The sequence below is a fragment of the Trichosurus vulpecula genome, chromosome 2 (genome assembly GCF_011100635.1).
Source record: "Trichosurus vulpecula isolate mTriVul1 chromosome 2, mTriVul1.pri, whole genome shotgun sequence".
NCBI lineage: Eukaryota > Metazoa > Chordata > Mammalia > Diprotodontia > Phalangeridae > Trichosurus > Trichosurus vulpecula.
The window spans coordinates 367,388,491-367,410,664 of record NC_050574.1 but is presented as its reverse complement, the minus strand read 5'-3'; the positions used below and the strand labels follow the sequence as shown (position 1 = coordinate 367,410,664).

The following is a 22,174-nucleotide window of genomic DNA, read 5'->3' as shown; positions in this document are numbered from 1 at the left end:
GGGGGAAGGCAAGGCAATTGGGGTTAAGTGACTTGCCCAAGGTCACACAGCTACTAAGTGTGTCAAGTCTCTGATTTGAACTCATGTCCTCCTAACTCCAAGGCCAGTGTTCTACTCACTGCACCACCTAGCTGCCCCTCAATTTACTCTCTATTAGTTTATACAGGACTTCTCAGGATTCTCTGAAATTTTCCTCTTCACAATTTCATACAGCATAATAGTATTTTATGCCCAATATATAGCATAACTTTTTAAGCCATTCCCAAAATACTGGGCACCCCTTCAGATTCACATTCTTTTCTACTTCAAAAAGAACTACAAATACTTTGAAAACCCAGATGTTGGTGCTTCTCTCTCTCTGATAACTATGTACGTATTGCCATGGACAGACAGTTAGAAGCCCTCTGCTGATTTGTGTTATTTGCCCTGCTTATATAATTTCTGTTGGTATTTTTTCTGAAGTTCAGGGTGCTGACTTTTTCCCCTGAACTAAGTGAATGATATATATAAGTTTGATTAAAGTAAGATTGTAAACCCCTTAAAGCTGCTTTACTTTAAAAAAGCAGATCAAAGAATCTGTGCTTGCAGCCCTCCTGTTTGGTGGTGTTGTTGGCCTTACACTTCCAGAGCAGCTGCAAGCTGGGGTGTTACACTCCCCCACCTAGTGTATTCTTCTTTCCTTGCCTTTCCATTCATCTTTTAAGATCATCAAGATATAACACTCCTACACCTGAGACTCTGACCCCTGATAATGATAGAGTTCTGAGGAGACACAAATATCATCTCTTCATATTTGAATATAGTTTATCCTTGTTTTGTCTCTTATGATTGCTCCTTGTTTACCTTTTTATATTTTTCTTAACTCTTATGTTTGAGCTTCAAAGTTTCTACCCAATTCTGGTCTTTTCATCAGAAATGTGTAGAAGTCTTTATTTAATTAATGGTCTGTTACCCTGCCACACCATGACTGTACTCAGTTTTTCTGGGTAAGTTATTCTTGGTTGTTAGCCTATACCCTTGGCCTTCTCAAATATGTTCTAAGTTCTCCACTCCTTTAGAATGGTGGCCATTAAATCATGTATGATCCAGACTATGGCTCCTTGGTACTTGATTTTTTTCTTTCTTATGGCTTTCAGTACTTTTAATTTGTCCCGGAAGCTCTGTTTTTTGGCTATAACAATCCTAAGAGTTTTCATTTGGGGATTTCATTCAAGAGGTGATTGATGGATTCTTTCTATTTCTACTCTGGTCTTTCATTCTAAAAGATCTGGACAGTTTTTAAGATTTCTTGAAATATAATGTCTAGGCTCTTTGTTAGTCATGGCTTTCTAGCAGTCCAATGAGTCTTAAATTTTCTCTCTTCAATCTGTTTATTTTAATCTTTTTTTTTTTTGGAGGGGGGAAGGCAAGGCAATTAGGGTTAAGTGACTTAACCAAGGTTTGATCTGTTTTTTAAGTCAGTTATCTTTAATGAGATACCTTACATTTTCTTTTATGTTTTTTTCTGCTTTTTGACTTTGTTTTAATATTTCTGGTTGTCTCATGGAGCCATTGCCTTCTATTTGGTCTATTCTAATTTTTAGAGAGTTTGATGTTTGAGAAAGATTAGGTATCTATCTTTTCTTAATTCCTTGTTAATCTACCTGTCAATTCCCTTTCCAATTTTTGTTTCCATAGCACTCATTTCTTTTCAAATTTTTCCCTCTAATTCTTCATTTCATTTACAAAACCATTTTAAGCTCTTTCTTCATCTTTTCCCAGAATTCAAGTTGAACTTGTATCTGAGCTGTGGTTTCATTTGAGGCTTTGCTTATAGATGTAGATGTTTCTTTGTCTGGGCTTGTTTATTGAGTGCCTCTGTCACCATAACAATTTTTTTTTAATGGTGGGATTCTTTTTCTGCTTGCTCATTATTGCAACCTATTTCCTGACTTTAGTCTTGATGGTAGGATGAAGCACTATGTATTTCTGCAGTGAATGTCTGAAATGGTTCCGTGGCCACTTCTTTTGGAGGGTACTGAGAGTTGTGTTATGAAAATTTTTAATGTTCACGAAGTGGTTTGATCCAGGATGAAGTCTGATCACTGACCACCACCCACCCCTCCTCCTTGGTCTGAGTTCTACAAATTCTTGATCTATATTTTAGTCTGAGCAATAGTATATTGGTGCAGGACACAAGCACTATCAACTGGCTGGGAAACTCTGCTGGTTCAGAGTGACAAGTCTACAAGCTTCTTTTTGGTCTAGGATTCCTGCCCTAATTATTCCTCTGCAGGCCTCGGACAGAAGTTGGAACTGAGACCCCATTCTGCTTCTGGAATGTGAGCCAAACAGCTAATGCTACCTTCTGAACTTCTTTGATAAGTACACAGAGCAACACCTGTGACTTCTCTCCTCTCTACCACCCCTAGTTATAGAGATCACATTTTCTCATAACATTATCGCTTTTCTTTTCCCTTCTTTCAGATTGGTCTTTCACCTCTGTGTGTTTGCATTCCTAATCCACTGTTTTCTCTTTTTCTTCTTTAGTAAGGTACTTGTCACTGCGGATTCAAGTTTTTCTATTCTGTTGGTTATTTCTGCTGCAAAATAATTGATATGTGGAGGCATAATGCAGTGGCAAAAAAGAAATCTGTTTCCTTTCCTAGTGCTTACAGGTTACGTTAGAGGATAAGTCTTAGATTTCCTTCCATAAGAAGACTGCAGATAAATTATTTTTTTACTGTTTTATATTTTCCATGGCAGTTCTCCCTTCCATTGATGGGGACATTCAAGAGCTGATTATGCATTCATAATGTCTTACAATTATCTGTATCAGTAAGGTAGCTCACCCTAAATCTATTCATTATTTTAATCCACTATTAGCAAATGAAACAAAGGGAGCCAAAAAATTGTGTTCTGGGTTCTGATAAAACTGTTGCCTAGTTTTATTACTGGAAATTAGAGCTTAAAACTATTCTACTATTCTCACTTAAGAGTCATTCCTAAAAACTCTAATTGCTATTCAAACTTTATTCAAACAACTTAAAAATTTCTTACCCATTGAGGTGTTTGACCATGTAGAGCAGATGGACTCTAGAAAAAAGAAGATAACACATTAGAATCAAAACAAATATTTCTCTAAGTTAAATTTACAATCTAGTTGACTATGGCACATATGTAATTACTGGTTACCTTCTTATTAAAGCATATTGGGTGTATATTCTCCCACATGTTAAAGAATGCTCAACTATGGCTCTCAGGAAGGAACAGAGTTTTATAATTTGAGTAAATTAAAATGGAAATCAAATAAGATGGAGATTTTAAGCTGATATATGTAATATTAGAATAAGAAGCATACATATGCACACACATGTAATGTATATTTAGCAAAGCAGGAAAATTCTCAAAATATGGTTTTTTAACTAAGAAGTAACATGCTCTACAGGGAAAGGAATTTACCAATAGGGTTGGAAGAAAGAAAAAAGGTGTTAACTCTTAAGATGATGATGGTGGGAGAGATGGTGTGGTGGTACTGACAATGCAAGAACACAGGGAAAGATAATGAAAAAAAGTGGAAAAAAAAGAGAGCAATAACGTACTAGAAAATAGAAAGACAGACAGACTGTTCAGAGAAATTGACTTGCTGGGAGGGAGTCCAGCCCAGTCTGTATTGGCAAGGTGTCTGACAGTTTTTTAAAGTGGACTTCATTTGCAGTCACACAACTGATGGAAAGGTGCAGACAATACAAGATCCAGATTTATTTATTGTTGGTTGATTATAAAAAGCATATAATTTGGCAGAACAAAACATAGTCTTCAGAGTCTTTCCTCCAATAAATTATCACCTGTACATGTTAAGATCATCCTTGATTCTTTGGTCCATGTAAGAACTATTCACGGATCCTCTTATTATCAGTGTAAATCATGGCATGAAAACAGAGAGACAGGCTTGCTGTTCTGAAGGCTATCCTACACAGAGTTCCAAGCTCTTGAATACTATAGGTCTTCCTCAAGTCAAAATAAATGAGCAAAAAAGGCTGATTTTTAAGAAAAAAGAAGTGAAGAGCATGTATTATTCAGATTGTGCCAAGCAGTTAGAAGGGCTTCCACTAACTTGGTCTACAATACATTCATCCGGAATGAATGTTGCAGATGGACATTAAGTTGGATTGTGAATTAGATAGATGAAGTAGGCAGGCTAGATCACATTGAAGGAATTGCACAGTACCTTCAATAATCTAAATTGTTCCCTGACACAAAAGCCTATTTTTAACACTAATATTCTCCCTGTAATGAGATGGTGTGGTTAAGGTTGTGATTTGTGTAATACCACAAACTCAAAAAAAAAAATCCAAATTGTTCGTGAACCAATAAGCAGTGGAGAGACGCATGGTATATATAACTATGCTTCAACAAATCATCAGTGATGACTTATGAATAAGAAGTGGCAGAAAAGAGATTCAAGAAATGTAGAATTAGAAAAAGTGATAAAATGATAAAAAAATAAAAGATATAAAATGATAAGAAGAAGGCAATAAAATGATATCAGAGGAAAATGGATGGACAGCCCAACTATTGCACTGGTATCCAGAAAATACTTTAAGTATGGAAGAACAGAGATAAAAAATTTGCACAGAAGTTGAAAGCATGAATGTGTTGCAATCTATACCAGTGAAGGAAATAGCCACACTGAGTATATCACAGGTACACTCAAATATCAAATTATTCCTTAATGGACATAAAGAGATTTACCAATGGCTGTCACCCTCTAACATGATTTTTAATGATCACATGATTATGCATGTAAGATTAAAAAAAAGCTTACCCCTGGGGAAGAAAAATAGTAATCCAATAAATAAGGTACACTGGTTCAGAAGCATTGTCGTTAAGATTAACTTACTTTGTTTTCACATCTGAAATGACATTAAATGAAAACGTTATCTGATTTTAAATAGCCTATTAAAATACAAATATTAAATAGACAAAACCGAGACAATAAGAGACAAAAAACAGAATTCAATAAATATTTATTATTAGTTTCAACTATGACTACATTATAGTGGGTGCTGTGGGGAACACACAAAAAAATTAAACATGGCCCAAGAGCCATTTCCGGATAGAGAAGTGATCAAAAGACACAGTTGATGAAATACAAATGATCATCAACATGAGAAAAAAGTTCTAAAACACTATCAATAAGAGAAATGCAAATCAAAACGATTAGTTTACTTCTCATCTATCAAGGGGCAAAGATAACAGGAGATGGAAGCAGTCCCTTTTGGAGGAGCTGTGAGAAATTAAGCATATTAATCCACTTTTGGGAGTTTCAAACTGGTTGAACTGTTCTGGAAATCAATCTGGAATTATGGGAGAAAAATATCTAACATAAACTCTTTAAGACAGGGCTTGTCTCACTACTGTATCCGACCCTTCGTGACCCTATTTGGGGTTTTCTTGGCAGAGATACTGGAGTGGTCTACCATTTCCTTCTCCAGCTGAGGTGAACAAGGTTTAGTGACTTGTCCAGAGTCAAACAGACACAGTAAGTGCTTGAGGGTCTAGATTTGAACTCAGGTCTTCCTGACTCTAGCCCAGGCACTCTATACACTGCACCATCTAGCTGCCCATTTCTTTCCCTAGCATATAGTAAAGTGCTTAGCATGTAGTAGGTGTTTACAAATATTCATTGATCGATTAGTTAATAAAATATTCCTACGCTTTTATCCAGCTATCTTACTAAGTGGCATATGAAATAAGGAGAGTAAGGACAGAAAGGTCTCATGTATTTCAAAATATTTCTAGCAACAGTATTTGTAGTAGCAAAAAGAATGCCAATTGACAGGGAAGGGGTGAACAAATTCTTGTATTTGAATGTAATGTTGTTTCTTAGGCCTTCATTCTTGCCCTGGCTAGACTCTGGTCTCTTCACACTCTTTACTCATTGGTTAATTAGTTTAACTCTACACCATTCTATACACTGAAATCCCTTGTCTCCTGATCCTATAACTAATCACCTTTTGAAAACCAAACAGTGAAGTATGCATAGTCACATGCTACTGAATGGACCCAGAGAAACAAAATGATCCTGACTATAAATTTGTTACATAATTTCAACTGGACCCTCATTGAAGCAAGACAAACTTCTTACACCTCCCTAATCAATTCATTATCCTGCTCATCACTGCTACTATTTCAAACCTTTTCATCCCACCTCAATCTTCCCACTCTCTCCCCTCCCCCAATTCCAGCAAAGAACCATACCTAATATTTCACGCCCCCCCCTCCCCCGCAATTGAGGCCATTTGCTAAGAGATCCCCTATCCCTTTCCTCCTCATTTCGTATCATTCAGGTATCTTCTCCTCCTTTAGCTTTGTCTCACATGAAAAAGTGGTCCTTCTATTTACTAAAGTAAAACCCCCTACATGCACCCTTTATCCTGGTTCCTTACCCTCTTGTTACACTTACTTGTCCCCCCACACCCCCCCACCCCGCCCATCATCACTATTTGCTCTTTTTAATCTTCATTCTCTACCAACTGGCCTCTGCCCTGCTTCTTACAAACACAACTGTCTCCTCCATCCTTAAAAAAATTCTGATTGGATCAAGCTGTCCCTCCTGGATGAAGGCATCATATAGCCTACATCCTCTTCTTTTTTTTTTTTTTTGGAGGGGGGAAGGCAGGGCAATTGGGGTTAAGTGACTTGCCCAAGGTCACACAGCTAAGTAAGTGTGTCAAGTGTCTGAGGCCGGATTTGAACTCAGGTCCTCCTGACTCCAGGGCTGGTGCTCTACTCACTGTGCCACCTTAGCTGCCCCCATCCACGTCTTCTTGATTAACTCATTGGGAAAGCCATCTACACTACTAAGTGCTTCCACTTCTAAATGCTCAGAAATCTGTTTTTTTATTTCATCAGTCAATTGAAACTGCTTACTCCAAAATGACCAGTAATCTGTTGATTACCACCACCACCAACAGTTGTCAGGTTCTATACTAAGAACTGCGGATATTTAAAAAAAAAAAAACTACAAAAAACCGAAACCAAGGGGAGACGACATACAACTATGAAATACAAGATATGTGCATTGTAAATGGGAGGTCCACTCAGAGGGAAGGTACTGGGAGGAGGGAAGGGGAAAGGAAAGAAGAAGAAAGGCCTTTTACAGAAGGTGGGATATGAGCTCAGTTTTGAAAAGCCACAGAAGCCACTGAGGTGGAACATCCAGGAATGGGAGATGAAAAGGTAAAGAGCTGAGAAATGGAATATCCTCTGTGATGAATAACAAGAAAGCCAATGAAGCTGGATCATAGGGTATAGGGAGGAATGTAAAGTATAAGTTTGGAAATGCAGAAAGGAGTTAGATTGTGAGGGCTTTAAAAGTAAAAAAAGAACATTAAAAATTTGATCCTGGAGCTAATTGGGAGCCAGTTGAGTTGACTGAGTTGATGAGGAAGTAGGGTGTCCGTGTGTGTGTGTGTGTGTGTGTGTGTGTGATAGTTAGACCTGTGTTTTTGGAAGATCACTTTGGATGTAAGAGGAGGATGCACTGGTATGACCTTGAGTTGTCAGGGAGGCCACCTGGAAGGCCAGTACAATACTCCAGGTATGAGGTGATGAGCCCCAGGATGGCAGCTATGCGACTGGAGAGAGGGGGCCAGGAGTGGAGAGATGTTGCAAAGACAGATTTGGCAAAAGACTGCATATGTGGAGTGAATGCTAGTGATGGAGAAGGGAGCTCAGGAAAGAGCCTTTGGGGGCAACCATGATGAATGGGTGTGATTGCAGATGAAGATCCAGTAGGAGAGTACCAGAATTAGTAGTTAGAGATGGAGAACTGGGAGAGAGCAATGTCACAAAAACCTAGAGAGAGGAGACTATCGAGAAGGGTCAAATAGTGTCAAAGGTGAGAGGTGAGGAAGAATGAGGACAGACAAAAAGTCATTTGGTTGGGCAATAAGATATCATTTGTAACTTTGGATGGAGCAATTTCAGCTGAATGATGAGGTCAGAAGCCAGAAGGGAGTGAGAGGAAAGGCATCAACTGGAGACAGCTATCTTAAGGAGTTTAACCATAAAAGGAAGAACATATAGTATGATAGCTAGCAGGGATGGATGGGTCAAATGAGGGTTTTTTTGGGATGGGGGAGATGTGGGAGTGTTTGCAAGCAGTAGAGAAACAGGCAGCACACAAGGAGAGACTGAAAATAAGTAAAAGTGGGAATGCTATGAGTTCAGGTAGGTTATCACTGTCCATAGGCATGTGGTCTCGGTTGAATTGTCCCAGGGTTTTAGGCAGCTGTGTGTAGCTATGAAATGGAAGGCAGTTTGGGGGGTGGGCCAAGGAGGGGCTAGGTAAGGCCACTTCTGAGGAATTGTAGAAGGCTGGAGAGAGTGCCTAGAACATGGCAGAATGATTGCTAGGGAGCTCCCCTCCTTCCTAGACAGGAATAGGCAAGGCAATTTCAATGGAGTTTATCAGTTTAAGCAAAACAGTACTTCCTACCCATAGGTCTCTTATTGCTACAAAAACAGAAGGAGGTATTTCTTCAACTTTCTTTCAGGGCTAATTTTAGTCATTACCATTTAATATTCTATTCATATGCCACAATTTATCTAGCCACTCTTCAATAAATAGACATCTACTTTAATTCTAAGTCTTTGCTACCATATATATGGGTTCTTTCTATCTTTGATTTTCTGAGAATATATGCCTAGCAGGGGAATGTCTGGGTCACAGCTGTACTTTTTAAAAATAGGTATTTATTTATTCTTAGTTTTCCACGTTAACCTCCATCAGATTTTGAGTTCTCAATTTTCTCCCTTTCCCTTTCCTCTCCCCTCCCCAAGGTGGAATGCAATCTGATACAGGTTCTGCATATACATTTATATTAAACATATTTTCACACTGGTCATGTTGTAAAGAAGAATTAGACCCAATGGGAGAAATATGAGAAAAAAGAAATAAAAAAAAAGGGAGAGAGCAAATATTATGCTTCAATCTGCATAATTTTTTTTTTCTGGATAGCATTTTCCATCATGAGTCTTTTGGAGTTGTCTTAGATATTTGCATTGCTGAGAAGAGCTAAGTCTATCAAAGTTAGTCATCGCACAAAGTTGCTGTTACTGTGTACAATGTTCTCCTGGTTCTGCCTACTTCACTTAGCATCAGTTCATATATAAGTGTTTCCAGGTTCTTCTGAAGTCTGCCTGCTCATCATTTCTTATGGAACAATAGTATTCTACTACATTCATATACCACAATTTGTTCAGCCATTCCCCTATTGATGGGCATGCCCATAATTTCTAATTCTTAACACCACAAAAAGAGCTGCTATAAATATTTTTGTACATATGGGTCCTTTCCCCCCTTGTATGATCTCTTTGGGATACAGACCTACAAGTGGTATTGCTGGGTCAAAGGGTATGCACATTTTTATAGCCCTTTGGATATAGTTCCAAATTGCTCTTCAGAATGGTTGGATTAGTTTACAACTCCACCAACAATGCATTAGTTTCAATTTTTCCCACATCTTCTCCAACATTTATCATTTTCCTGTTTTGTCATGTTAGACAATCTGATAGGTGGGAAGTGGTACCCTCAGAATTTTTAATTTGCATTTCTCTTATCAATAGTGATTTAGAGCACTTTTTCATATGACTATAGATAGCTTTGATTTCTTCATCTGAAAACTGCCTGTTCATATCCTTTGACCCTTTATCAATTGAGGAATGACTTGTATTCTTATAAATTTGACTCAGTTCTCTATATATTTTAGAAATGAGGCCTTTATCAGAGACACTGGTTGTAAAAATTGTTTCTCCACTTTCCGCTTCCTTTCTAATCTTGGTTGCATTGGCTTTGTGCAAAAACTTTTCAATTTAATGTAATCAAAATTATCCATTTTGTATTTCATAATGTTCTCTATCTCTTGTTTAGTCATAAATTCTTCTGTTCTTCATAAATCTGATAGGTAAACTATTCCTTGCTCTCCTAGTTTGCTTATAGTATCAGCCTTTATGTCTAAATCATGTACCCATTTTGACTTTATCTTGGTATATGGGGTGAGATGTTGGTCTATGCCCAATTTCTGCCATATTATTTTCCAACTTTCCCAGCAGTTTTTGAAAAATAGTGAATTCTTATCCCAGAAGCTGGAGTCTATGGGTTCAACAAACAGTAGATTACTGTAGTCATTAACTAGTGTGTCTTGTGTACCTGATCTATTCCACTCATCTATCACTCTACTTCTTAGCCAATATGAAATAGTTTTCATGATTGCTGCTTTATAATATAGTTTTACATCTGGTATGGCCAAACTACCTTTCTTCGTATTTTTTTTTCATTAATTCCCTTGATATTCTCGACCTTTTGTTCTTCCAGATGAATTTTGTTATTATTTTTTCTAGCTGTATAAAATAATTTTTGGTAGTTTGTTATGGCACTGAATAAGTAAATTAATTAAAATTGTCATTTTTATTATATTAGCTAGACCTATCCATGGGCAACTGATATTTTTTTCCAATTGTTTAGATCTGACTTTATTTGTGTGAAAAGTGTTTTGTAATTGTGTTCATATAGTCCCTGGGTTTGTCTTGGCAGGTAGATTTCCAAATATTTTATAACATCTACAGTAACTTTAAATGGAATTTTTCTTTCTAGCTCTTACACAGCTGTACTTCTGGAGGAGTTTTCCCTTTTATAGTCTTTTTTTTTGTAGTCTTAATTTATGTGACCATATCATTCTTCTTCATTTTGTGAAATTGGCTTTTCAAAGGTACATGACTAACAATGCCCAGCATTCCTCTTCTTGACAATAAGATGATAATAATATTAGCTAGCATCAATCAATCAATCAATCAATAAGCATTTATTATCTACTATGTGCTTATAATCTAATGGAGGAGATAAAGTGCAAACAAATATATACAGAGCATATATACAGAATAAATAAGCTATATACGGAATGAATAAGAAATAATTAACAGAGAGAAGGCATTGAAATTCCAAGGGACTAGGAAAGGCTTTCTGCAGAAGGGGGTATTTTAGCTGGGACTTAACAGAAGCAAGAGAGGTCAGTAATTGGAGGAGGGAGGAGGGAGAACATGGCATGGGAGACAGCTAGAGAAAATGCCCAGTGCTCAGAGATGAAGTGTCTTATTTGTGGGAAAGGAAGAAAACTAGTGTTACTAGATTGAAGAGTACATGTTGGGGAGTAAGGCATAAGAAAAATGGAAAGGTAGGGCCAGATAACAAAGGGTTTAAATTCTGAAGAGAGCACTTTGCATTTGCTCTTGGAGGCAACAGGAAGTCACAGAAGTTAAGAGAGAGAGAGAAAGAGAGAGTGAGAGAGAGAATGAGTGAGTGAGTGAGTGTGTGTGTGTGTGTGACTTGATCAAGCACTTTAGGAAAACCTTGTTAGTGGCTGAACAGAGGATGTACTGGAACAGGGAGAAACTTGCAATAGCAATAAATCCAGGCATGAGATGAGAAAAGGAACATATATGAGAGTTACTGCTAAGATGAAATTGACAGGACTTGGCAATAGAAGGGATATGGGGGAGGTGGGAGATGGTGAAGAAGCCAGGACAACTTCTAGGTAGCAAGCCTGAGGGACTCGAGGATGGTGTTGCCCTCTACAGTAAAAGGGAAGGGGTGGGGTGGAGATAATGAGTTCCATTTTGGACATATTGAATTCAAGATATCTGAAAGGAAGTTGGAGATGTGAGAGTGGAAGTCAGCAGAGCGGGGTGGGAGGGGGGCGGTGCAGGATAGTTAGATTGAAGAACCATCAGCATAGTGATAGGAATTAAATGGGGATGGGGGTAATGAGAACATGAAGAGTAGTAGGGAAGGAGAAGAATGAGTGTGTGATCTAGAGGAGGATCCACAGTCCACCAGTAAGGTACTTAAGTTTATTACCATTTTACAGATGAGGAAATTATGGCTGAGAGAGGTTAGGTAATATGCCCAGTGTCACAGAGCTAGTAAGTTTTTGTGGTGACATTCAAACTCGGGTCTTCCTGACTTTAAATTCTGTGCTCCATCCACTACGGCAAGCTGCCTCTCTGGAAATTCCTTGAGGGCAGAAACTATCTCATTTCTGTATTTTTTCCCCCTCAGATCCTACCTAGTACAGTATCCACCACATTGTAGTCACTTAAATGCTTGTAGGTTAATTGTAAAAACAAAACTAACTTTGGTCAATAACCAAAAGTTGTTGGTTAATAATTTTAGGTGACACATGACAGTTCTTTAAGTACCTGAATACAGCTCATGTTCACCCTAGATCTTCTTTGTTCAAGTTTAATACCCCCAAATTCCTTCTGATATGACATGATCTCAATTTTTTTTTACCATTCCCATTGCCCTTCTGTAGATGCTCCCCAGTTTATTAATTTCACTTTTAAACTGTAGTACCCAGAAATTAAGTGAAAAGAACTATTTTGGACAGTATCTTTCTTTGAATGCAGCCTACTTGGATTTTTAGAATAAGTTGTATGACAGCGGTCAATCCAAAGATCTAAACAACTAGAAAAATAGCAATTGCTCATGAGTAGGTCAAGCTAATATAATAAAAATGACAATTTTTTTTGGTGGGGGGGTGAGGCAATTGGGGTTAAGTTACTTGCCTAGGGTCACATAGCTAGTAAGTGGTAAGTGTCTTAAGGCTGGATATGAACTCAGGTCCTCCTGACTTTATGGCTGGTGCTCTATCCACTGTGCAACCTAGCTGCGCCTAAAAATGACGATTCTACCTAACTTAGTTTACTTATTCAGTGCCATACCAATCAAATTACCAAAAATTATTTTATAGAAGTAGAGAAAATAACAACAAAATTCATCTGGAAGAACGAAAGGTCAAAAATATGAAGGGAATTAATGAAAAAAAATGTGAAGAAGGTGGCTTGGCCATACCAGATCTGAAACTGTATTATAAAGCAGCAATCATGAAAACTATTTGGTACTGGCTAAGAAATACAGTGGTAGATGAGTGGGTAGGTACACAAGACACAGTAGTCAACGACTATAGTAATCTCCTGTTTGATATACACATAGACTCCAGTTTCTGGGATAAGAACTCACTATTTGACAAAAACTGCTGGGAAAACTGGAAAATAATATGGCAGAAACTAGGCAAGGACCAACATCTCACACTGTATACCAAGATAAAGTCAAAATGGGTACATGGTTTAGACTTAAAGGGCGATACCTTATAAGCAAATTAGGAAAGCAAGGAATAGTTTACTTGTTAGAGCTATGGAGAAGGTAAGAATTTATGACCAAACAAGAGATAGAGAATGTTATGAAATGCAAAACTGTTCATTTTGACTTCATTAAATTAAAAAGGTTTTGCAAAAACAAAACCAATGCAATCAAGATTAGGAGGAAAGCAGAAAGAAAGGAAACAACTTTTACAGCAAGGATTTCTGATAAAGGCCTCAGTTTTCAAATATATAGAGAACTGAGTCAAATTTATAAGAATGTAAGTCATTCTCATTTGATAGTCACAGGATATGAACAGTTTTCAGATGAAGAAATTAAAACTATCTATAATTTTATGAAAAAATGCTCTAAATCACTATTGATTAGAGAACTGAAAATTAAAACAATTCTGAGGTGCCACCTCACACCTATCAGATTGGCTAATATGGCAGATAGATGATAGATGTTGGAAATTTGGGAGACTGACATGCTGTTGGTGTAGCTGTGAATCGATCCAACCATTTTGGAGAGCAATTTGAACTATGCCCAAAGGGTTATAAAACTGCATGCCCTTTGATCCAGTAATATGACTTCTAGGGCTGTATCCCAAAGAGATCATAAGAAAGGGAAAAAGACCTACGTATACAAAAACATTTATAGCAGCTCTTTTTGTGGTGGCCAAGAATTGGAAATTGAGGGGATGCCCATCAATTGGGGAATGGCTGAACAAGCTGTGATATACAAACACAATGGAATGCTATTGTCCTATAGGAAAGGATGAGCAGGCAGATTTCAGAAAAACCTGAAAAGACTTACATGAACTTGAACAGAACCAGGAGAACACTGTACACAGTAATAGCAACATTGTGCAATAATCAACTATGATTTACTAAGCTCTTCTCAGTCATACAGTGATCCAAGACAATTGGATTCACGTCCACAGAAAGAACTATGGAGTCTGAATGACAATCAAAGCATACTATTTTCACTTTTTTGTTTTTCGTGGCTTTTCCCTTTTGTTCTGTTTCTTCTTTCACAACCTAATGTGGAAATAAATTTATATGATTGCATATGCATAACCTATATGAGATTGTTTACCTTCTTGGGGAATGGTGATGGGAGGGAGGGAGAAAAAATTTGGAACTGAAAATTTTTTAAAAAACGAATAGTGAAAAGTATCTTTACATGTAATTGGAAAAAATACTATTTCCAGAAAAAAAAGAAGAAAATTGAACAAGACCATAGTGAAACTATGAAAGAAAAATGAGTGGAAGTTGCCAAGGAGGAAATTTAGACTTGATGTCAAGACAAACTCAGTAAAAATTAGAGCAGTCACCCAAAATGGAGCCGGGTCGCCTCTAGAAGTGGAGCTCCCTTTCCTTAAAGGTCTCCCCAAGCAGAAGATGGACGAACAGTAATTAGATATGTTATTGTGGTGGTGGTGAGGTGTTCCTCCGTGTATGGGTTGGATTAGAAAGCAGCTGAGTTTCCCTTCATCCCTCAAATTCCGGGAAGTCCTGTCTGTCTTTGCACGAAAACTGGATGATGTCTATGTAGGGAATGCCCTCTTTCGTCACTTGTTCCTCTTAAAATCCCTAATTTTCTTCAAGACTCAGATCAAATGCCACCTTTGGAAGCCTTTCCCAAGTCCCCTGGCTGCAAGTACATTCTCATTTCTACCTACAAAGTATGAATCTATCTTGTATTATAGATCTATTTTTTTTGCTCATAGTCTCTTCCGTTAGGATGCCAGCTCCTTGAGGGCAGATATTAGCTGGGGTGGGTTGTTCCTTCAGCGCACAGCAGTGTCCGGTTTAATAATGAGCTTAATAAATAGGAACTTAATTGCTTATTGATTATCTGCCGGGGGGGGGGGAGGTGTCTGTATTTGGCCCCAGACATCTTAGATTCGAATTACAACTTCCGGTCTTATCTTTAAAATGAGGTTGGATTACGTGAGTTTCTAGGTCTCTTGCCTTCGTCCACCCGAAAAGAAAACCCAACTATAGGTTTACCTTTGCAGCGCAGAGTCTCGGCTCCTCAGATTCCATCATTGCCTCCGCCAGCTTTCTGTCCTCCTCCGGGGGTGTTAGAGATGCGGGGGAAAGGACGTGGGGACTCGGCAGGGTGTTAGGGGGGCGGTCTACGGGTATAGTCCGCGGGAGGGAGAAAGGCAGTGGAGCCCGCAGAGGGGAAGGATCGCAGATCCTGATCTTAGAAAGCGAACTGAAGCCGCCTTCGGAATGCCTTTCCCAGACTAGGTTCACCTCGGCTTGCGCAAGAGGGGAAAATCCTAGCGATGGAAAGAGAGCGGGTGAAAGAGAAGCCAGGATGAGGGAGGGGGTAGGGAGGTGGAGTCGGGGTATGAGAGTGGGCGGGGAAAGACGAGAAAGGATGGAACAACAACGGTGACCGCAATGCTATTCTTTAAAGGATGTGCACTGAGCCCCCACGTGGAGGGACAGAGCAGTGCTCTGGGGTGCTTAAGTAATCTGTACAATGCACTACAAGCCATTTTTTGAATCCATACCTCCCCGGGGATAAGGGGCGGGGCGGGGTGGGGGAACTCTCCTGGCAGGTCGATTTAGAGTACTGGGAGTGGGAAGGGAAGAATGAGATACTGCAGTGATTCTAGGTTGGTATGAGTGGAGCTGGAACGGATCTCAGCGGTCACTTTGCCTTCCAGTCAATAAATATTTTTTTAACCTATGTGCCAGATATTGTGCCGAGCTCTGAGTACACACAAAAAAGGCAAAAGACAGGCTCTGAACTGAAGGAGTCCAGGGTCTAACGGGGAAGGTGACGTTCACACAAGATATATACGAGATAAATTGGAGATAATCAATAGAGGAAATGCATTGAGGTTTCTCGTAGAAGATGGGTCTTTAAGGAATCTAGAAAGTTGAGTCGTGAAAGGACAGCATTCTAAGCAAGGGGCCAGCAAGTGAAAATGTCTGGAGTGGGAACTTGGAGTGTCTTGTGCACGTGCAGCCGAAGGCCAGTGTGACTAATGCACAGTTAGGTGGATGTAAGGTATAAGAAGATTGTAGAGGTAGGAGAGGCCGGCTTAAAAAGGGCTTTAAATAACAAATTGGATTTTATATTTGATCCTGCAGGTAACACGAAGCTACTGGAGTTTATTAAATAGGTGGGAATGAAATTTTAGCTGGACTTGGAGGAATCCAGGAAAGCCAGGAGAGAGAGCATTCTATGCAAGAGAGAAAGACAGTGAAAATGCCTGGGAGGTGGGAGCTAGATTGTCTCGTTCAAGAAACAGCAAGGAAGTCAGTGTCATTGGATTTCTGAGTATGGGAAGGGCTGTGAGGTGTACATAGACTCAAAAGGAAAGGTAGGGTGGTGGGCTAGATTACAAAGGGCTTTGAATGCAAAACTGAGAATTTTATATTTGATCCTGAAGGAGAGAGGGAGTCACTGGAGTTTCCTGAGAAGGGTGGTATGTGAAGTGGTCAGACCTGTGCTTTGGGAAGATCACTTTAATAGCTGAATTGATTGGAGTGAGGAGAGGCTTGAGAAAGGCAGACCCAGCAGCAGGCCATGTCAGTAGTTGAGGTATGAAGTGATGAGGGCCTGCACCAAAGTGGTGGCAGTTATCAGAGGAGAGAAGAACAACTACAAGACCCATGTCCGTGGTGAGCAATGGCTAAATAAGTAGTCGCATATGGCTGTAATAGAGTTCTATCGTTTAGTTAAAAATGAGAAAATAGACTTGAGGGAGAATTGCTTTCCAAGAAAATGGCTGTGGGGGTTGGGCTTTGAAGCAGGATGGGTGAATTAGGGGATGATACTACTCTTAAAGTTTTCAGACTTACCCCTCAGTCGGTGGCAGTTGGTGTTGATAAAGAAGGTGAATTCCTGCTCCACAGTGATAGCTCTCCTTAATGACAGCCACAGGGCCTGGGATCTTGGACTTGCTGGCTTGTCAGTGGAAGTTGGCCAGCAGTTGAATCTCCCTTTCCTCAACCTTCACATCTACAATTGCCTATTGGGCATTTTAAACTGTATGCCCAGGAGCCATCTTAAACTCAACATATCCAAAATTGAACTCATTATCTTTTCTCCCCAAGCCCTACCTTCTTTCTAATTTCCCTATTACAGTTGAAGGCACCACCCTCCTCCCAGTCACCCAGGATTGCAACCCTAGGTATTAACCTCAACATCTCACTGTCATCCTCCCAGTATCCAATCTTTTGTCAAGTCTGTTTTATTCTACCTTTGTAACATCTCTGGTGTACGATTCTTTTCTTCTCTGTTACTGCCACCGTTCTGGTCAGGCTCTCTTCACCTCACATCTAGACTATTGTGGGTCTGCCTACCTCATCTCTCTTTACTCCAATCCATCCTCCACTCTGCTGTCAGTGATCTTCCTAAAACATAGTTCTGATCATGTTTCTCTCTCTCCCCTGATGGGGGTCCTTGGGTGCTTGTGCTTGGACCCTAATTCTAACATCACATTTCTCCTTAGCCTCTGCTTGGGTGCCTGTGTCTGGACTCCAATTCCAAAACCACATCCAGTTCTAAAATCACATCTCTCCCTAGCAGTTTTTCTCTAGCAAAGCAGGACAGCATGCCCTTATCTCTCCTCCTGATACTGCGGCCAGCTGTACCTATAGAATTTATTAGTTTGGACTCCCTGTGTATGTGCTAATTGGCTGTGCGCTGGGTCATAACAATATTTACTGCTTACTGACCTTCCTGATACATATCCTAGACATAGACATATGTATACTCCCCTACATTCATCTTGTCTAACAAGATATTTGATGGAAACAACCTGGATATTTCTGGTCAGCCCTGACCATTAGTTGACTTAGTGACAGTTCATGGTCAAAACCACACCTCCATGTTGCCTCCCCTTGGGCTATTTCCCAGTGAACTCTGGGTAAGATACCTGTGTAGTAGATACAAAAAGTGCATGTTCCTTTAAGAACTGACCATCCCTTGACCACTCCTTAATCTCACCCCAAACCACCTAATTGACATGTTTCACCCCAAAGTCTCCTATAAAAACTTTTCCTGCACCCCTGGAAGGTTGCAGATTCCTTAAGAACTCTTGCCAGCTGTAAAGCATAAAAAATCTTTGCCACCTTGACTTAAAGAATGTTTGAGATCATGAATTCATTCTAGACAGATCCAACCCTCTCTAGTAACTCGGGTCTTTGAGGGTTGCTCACCCTCAACCACCCTGTTCGGGAACTCTAGTCTTGGGGTTCCTGGACTTTATCTTCCTCAACCCTCAATACCCCCACCTGCCACCTTACCTTTTCTTTTAGGTCTTCCCTACCCCCTCCTTTCCTACCCCTACCCCCAAAACTCAGCAATCCAAAGACACCGGCTTCCTTGATATTCTGTGAACAAGACCTCCCCCTGCCACCCCAATCTCTTACCTCTACCCATTTTCATTGGCTTTCCCTCATTCATGAAAAACTCTCCCAGCTCATTTCTGCTCCTGGCTTCCTTGGTTTCTTTAAATCTCGGCTGAAATTCTGCCTCTCAAAGGAAGCTTTTCCTAATTCCTCTTAATTCTAGTACCTTCTCTTTGTTGATTATTTCCTATTTGTCCCCTATATAGTTTGTTCATATTTAGATGCTCACGTGTTGTCTCCCCTATTGGATTGTGATCTTATTTAGGGTACTGTTTTTTGCCTTTCTTTGTAAGCACAGAGATCAGCAGAGTTTCTGGCATATGATAGGCAATTAAAAAGTTTATAGTGACTGACTGAGAAGGCAGTTCATAAACATTATCTCATTTAATTCTCACAATGACCCAAGGGGGTTGGTACAAGAACCCATACTTAAGAAAACCTGAAGCATTGGCTTTCCTGGGGTTATTTAGATAGTAATAAGAGTTAGTGTCTGAACACTACTAAGTTCAAATTGGGTATTCTACAACATCACACGGCTTCATTAGTTTTTGTTTTTTTTTTTTAAAGACTAGGTCTCTCTATCTCACCTGGCTTGGAAGCACAGGGGCTACTCCACCTGTCAATCCCACTACTAATCAGCATGGCCAATTTTAGACCTGGGCTAGTCCAACTTAGAGGTTCTGGTGTTTCTCCTTTTCACACCCCCACCTTCTTCCCACATTGATACCAGGCTTAGTGCAGGCAGTTACATCTATTTAGCCTATTTCAGCTCAGCCTGCCCAGTAGCAGAGAATAGAGAAAGGCACCACCGAGCCTAACCTTCATAATAATTCTCTGCTGATATTGGCAGGCTTACTAAATAAGATAATGTGGCAAAGAGAAAAGAGAGCTAAATCTGGAATTAGAGGACCTAGATTTCAATTCTGGCTCTTCCATTTACTACAAATTCTAATCTTGGATGAATTACCCAACTTCCCATGCCATTTGTTTCTTTACCTATAAAACATAGGGGTTGAATGAGATGGTCTCTCAATTCTCCACAGTTTTAAATCTATGATCTTTTTGTAACCCCTGTTTTGGAAAGTCTTTCATGCTAATGTAGGTGTGAGGGTTAAGAGTTGATCCTCCACCTTCTCTTAGCTCAGGTACCTTTATCAGGTGAAAACATATCTTGATTGAATCAAAAAAAGGTGTGAACTAGATGTGAACCAGGCCTGGACACTCTTTAGGTATAAAGAGGCATCTTGGATTGGTGGAGAAACTTGGCCACTTCCTATAAGGGTGTATGTAACTATTGAGCTGGTTTGGGATTGGGGATTTGATGATCTAGTAGCAGGAAAGGGGTGAGGCTCTCAAGAGCCAACCTAGAAAGAACTGGCCACGCATGGGAGAAAGAAAAAAATAGGACTGAAAAGATTGAGGCAGAAAAGATTGAGGACTGGGCCTTACTGGCATCTTGGCACTGGCAGAACCCACAAGTGTTCCTTCCTCTTCATAAATTAAAGGAAGTTCCAAGACAAGTTCTCTTTCCCCCAACCCCTTTCCACTATCTATTAAAAGACACCATATCATACTCTGTTTGCTTTTTTACCCAAACATTTCTGGTAACCTGAGTTGTGTCCCAACCATAAAGGTGCAAGAGATTGGCTAGAGATAAATGTTTAAATTAAGGCAGAGAACCAAACCTCTGCCTAAATGTTAGGCTTTTACTGTACTATGACAAAGGGTTCAATGGCAGCAGGATATATGTAGAGAATTAATTGTGGCATAAAATAAAAAAGCATAAATAAAACTTTTTTAAAAAAAGTTAGCATGACTAAGTTTCCATGAAATATTTGTTGATTTTGAATATGATAAAATCACTCCAACATAGCATAGGCAGATAGGGTAATGGAGTAGGAATCTGAAAAATCTGGGTTCCAATGCTACATGGGCCCTTACTCATGTGTGAATATAGGCCAGTTATTTAGCTTCTTGTTCACTATCTCCCCTGAGCCTTGGTTTCCTTACCTGTAAAATGGTAATAACACCTGTAGTACCTACTTGATAGGTTTGTTGCGTGGATCACAGGAGATAATATAAGTAAAACATTTTGAAAACTTTAAGCACTACATAAAAGTTATGTTGTTGCAATTGTCTCTGTAAAAGGAACCTATGAACCACCCTTCCATTTGGTAAAACTGTTTGTCTTATGTTTTTTATATTGAGAATGCCAATATTACTATTGAAATGAATGAAAACTCTGAGAGACAGAGTTTCTGGGTAATTAATAATCAATTTATTAATGAGGCTAGCAAATAATCAATGAAATGAGGTCAGTGATCTCTCTCATAACCAAAGACTCCTTTTGGACGTCACTGACAGTTTAAATACCTTTAGAAAAGGGGGTGTCCCTGTTGGAAAAAGGAGTGTCTCTGACAGGTAGAAATCAACTCTGATTGGTTAACAATTAATGAGAGAATGAATATTATAATGACAGGTGGGCTTTTTCTAATGAGGGGCTGACTTTGGTTATGTCAGCACTCCTAGATCATTCTGCCTCCAGCAATCTATAAAAAAAAAATCTATTCTTCACCCTCTCCTACTTGAGTTGAACAATGGTGGAGTTATAGTAAGAAGTCCATCTAAATAAGATGGTCTGGGGTAGCTAGGTGGCCCAGTGAGTAGAGCACCGACCCTGGAGTCAGGAGGACCTGAGTTCAAATGTGGCCTCAGACACACTTACTTAGCTGTGTGACCTTTGGCAAGTCACTTAACCCCAGTTGCCCTGCCCCCCACCCAAAAATAAATAAGATGGTCTGGATGGGGTGAATTTTTGGGCAAGGTCAGAAACATCCTCCAGAATTGGGCTTTGAATATGCAAGCAAACAGAGGATCTTTGGGTCCTGTATATAAAATTGGTTATTTATAATAAGAAAAGAATCATTTTTCTCACTGTGATTCAGTTCCCCCATTAGAGTATCAACTAGCTAATGATTGATCATTGGAGTTCTAACAGTTAAACTGTTTATAGACTACTTAAAAATTGTTATTTTTAGCATTCTCTCTCTCTTTTTTTTTTGCCACTTTGCCATCATCACTGGAGAAGTAGAAGGAGGTCACAGAAGACAATTAAGTAGTTGTCTTTGTTTCATGGGTTGCCATGGCCAGGGAATTTATTACTTGATGCCAACCATCTAATCTTGAGCCTCTATAATAAATATAGACATGTATAGACAGAATAACAGAAAAAGGAAATAGACCCACAGTCTAGGTCAAGGACTAACAGCTACAATAACTTTTTCATCTTCTGCATTCTCAGGGTCTCTTTTGTTGCTGCCTCTGTCAAAAATGCAAAACAAAGCTCCCCTAAACATGCCAAAATTTGGAGACAGCTCTTTCTTCTAATTTTCCTGACTGACAAAACCTGGGAAAGAACCTAAGCTTCTGCCAATCAGATTCTTTTCTTGAGTCATCAAAACAAATCCTATTATCACTTAGTCAAGTACATTAAAATATCTGGGGGGCAGGAAGGGGAATGACCAAATTCAGTATTTTAGTCATAGGATACAGGTTTGCATAAGTCTAGATATTACAGGGCTTGATTACAGACAGAAATAAGCTC

General features: G+C 39.3%; 1 protein-coding gene across 2 annotated transcripts in view; it reads right to left on the bottom strand.

The window, feature by feature from the left end:
- The window catches only part of IFNAR2 (interferon alpha and beta receptor subunit 2), a 50,968-nt gene extending 35,423 nt beyond the window's left edge, over window positions 1-15,545 (bottom strand). The window contains exons 1-3 of one of the 2 annotated variants that reach the window (XM_036744748.1): window positions 15,202-15,545; window positions 4,808-4,895; window positions 3,040-3,075 (exon numbers count right to left, since the gene is read on the bottom strand). In XM_036744748.1, coding sequence (XP_036600643.1) covers window positions 3,040-3,075; window positions 4,808-4,862 — 91 coding nt within the window. In that variant the 5' untranslated portion in view covers window positions 4,863-4,895; window positions 15,202-15,545. The remainder of the gene's footprint in view (window positions 1-3,039; window positions 3,076-4,807; window positions 4,896-15,201) is intronic. The other variant, XM_036744749.1, reaches the window with a different exon arrangement.
- Between the last annotated feature and the right edge of the window lie 6,629 nt (window positions 15,546-22,174).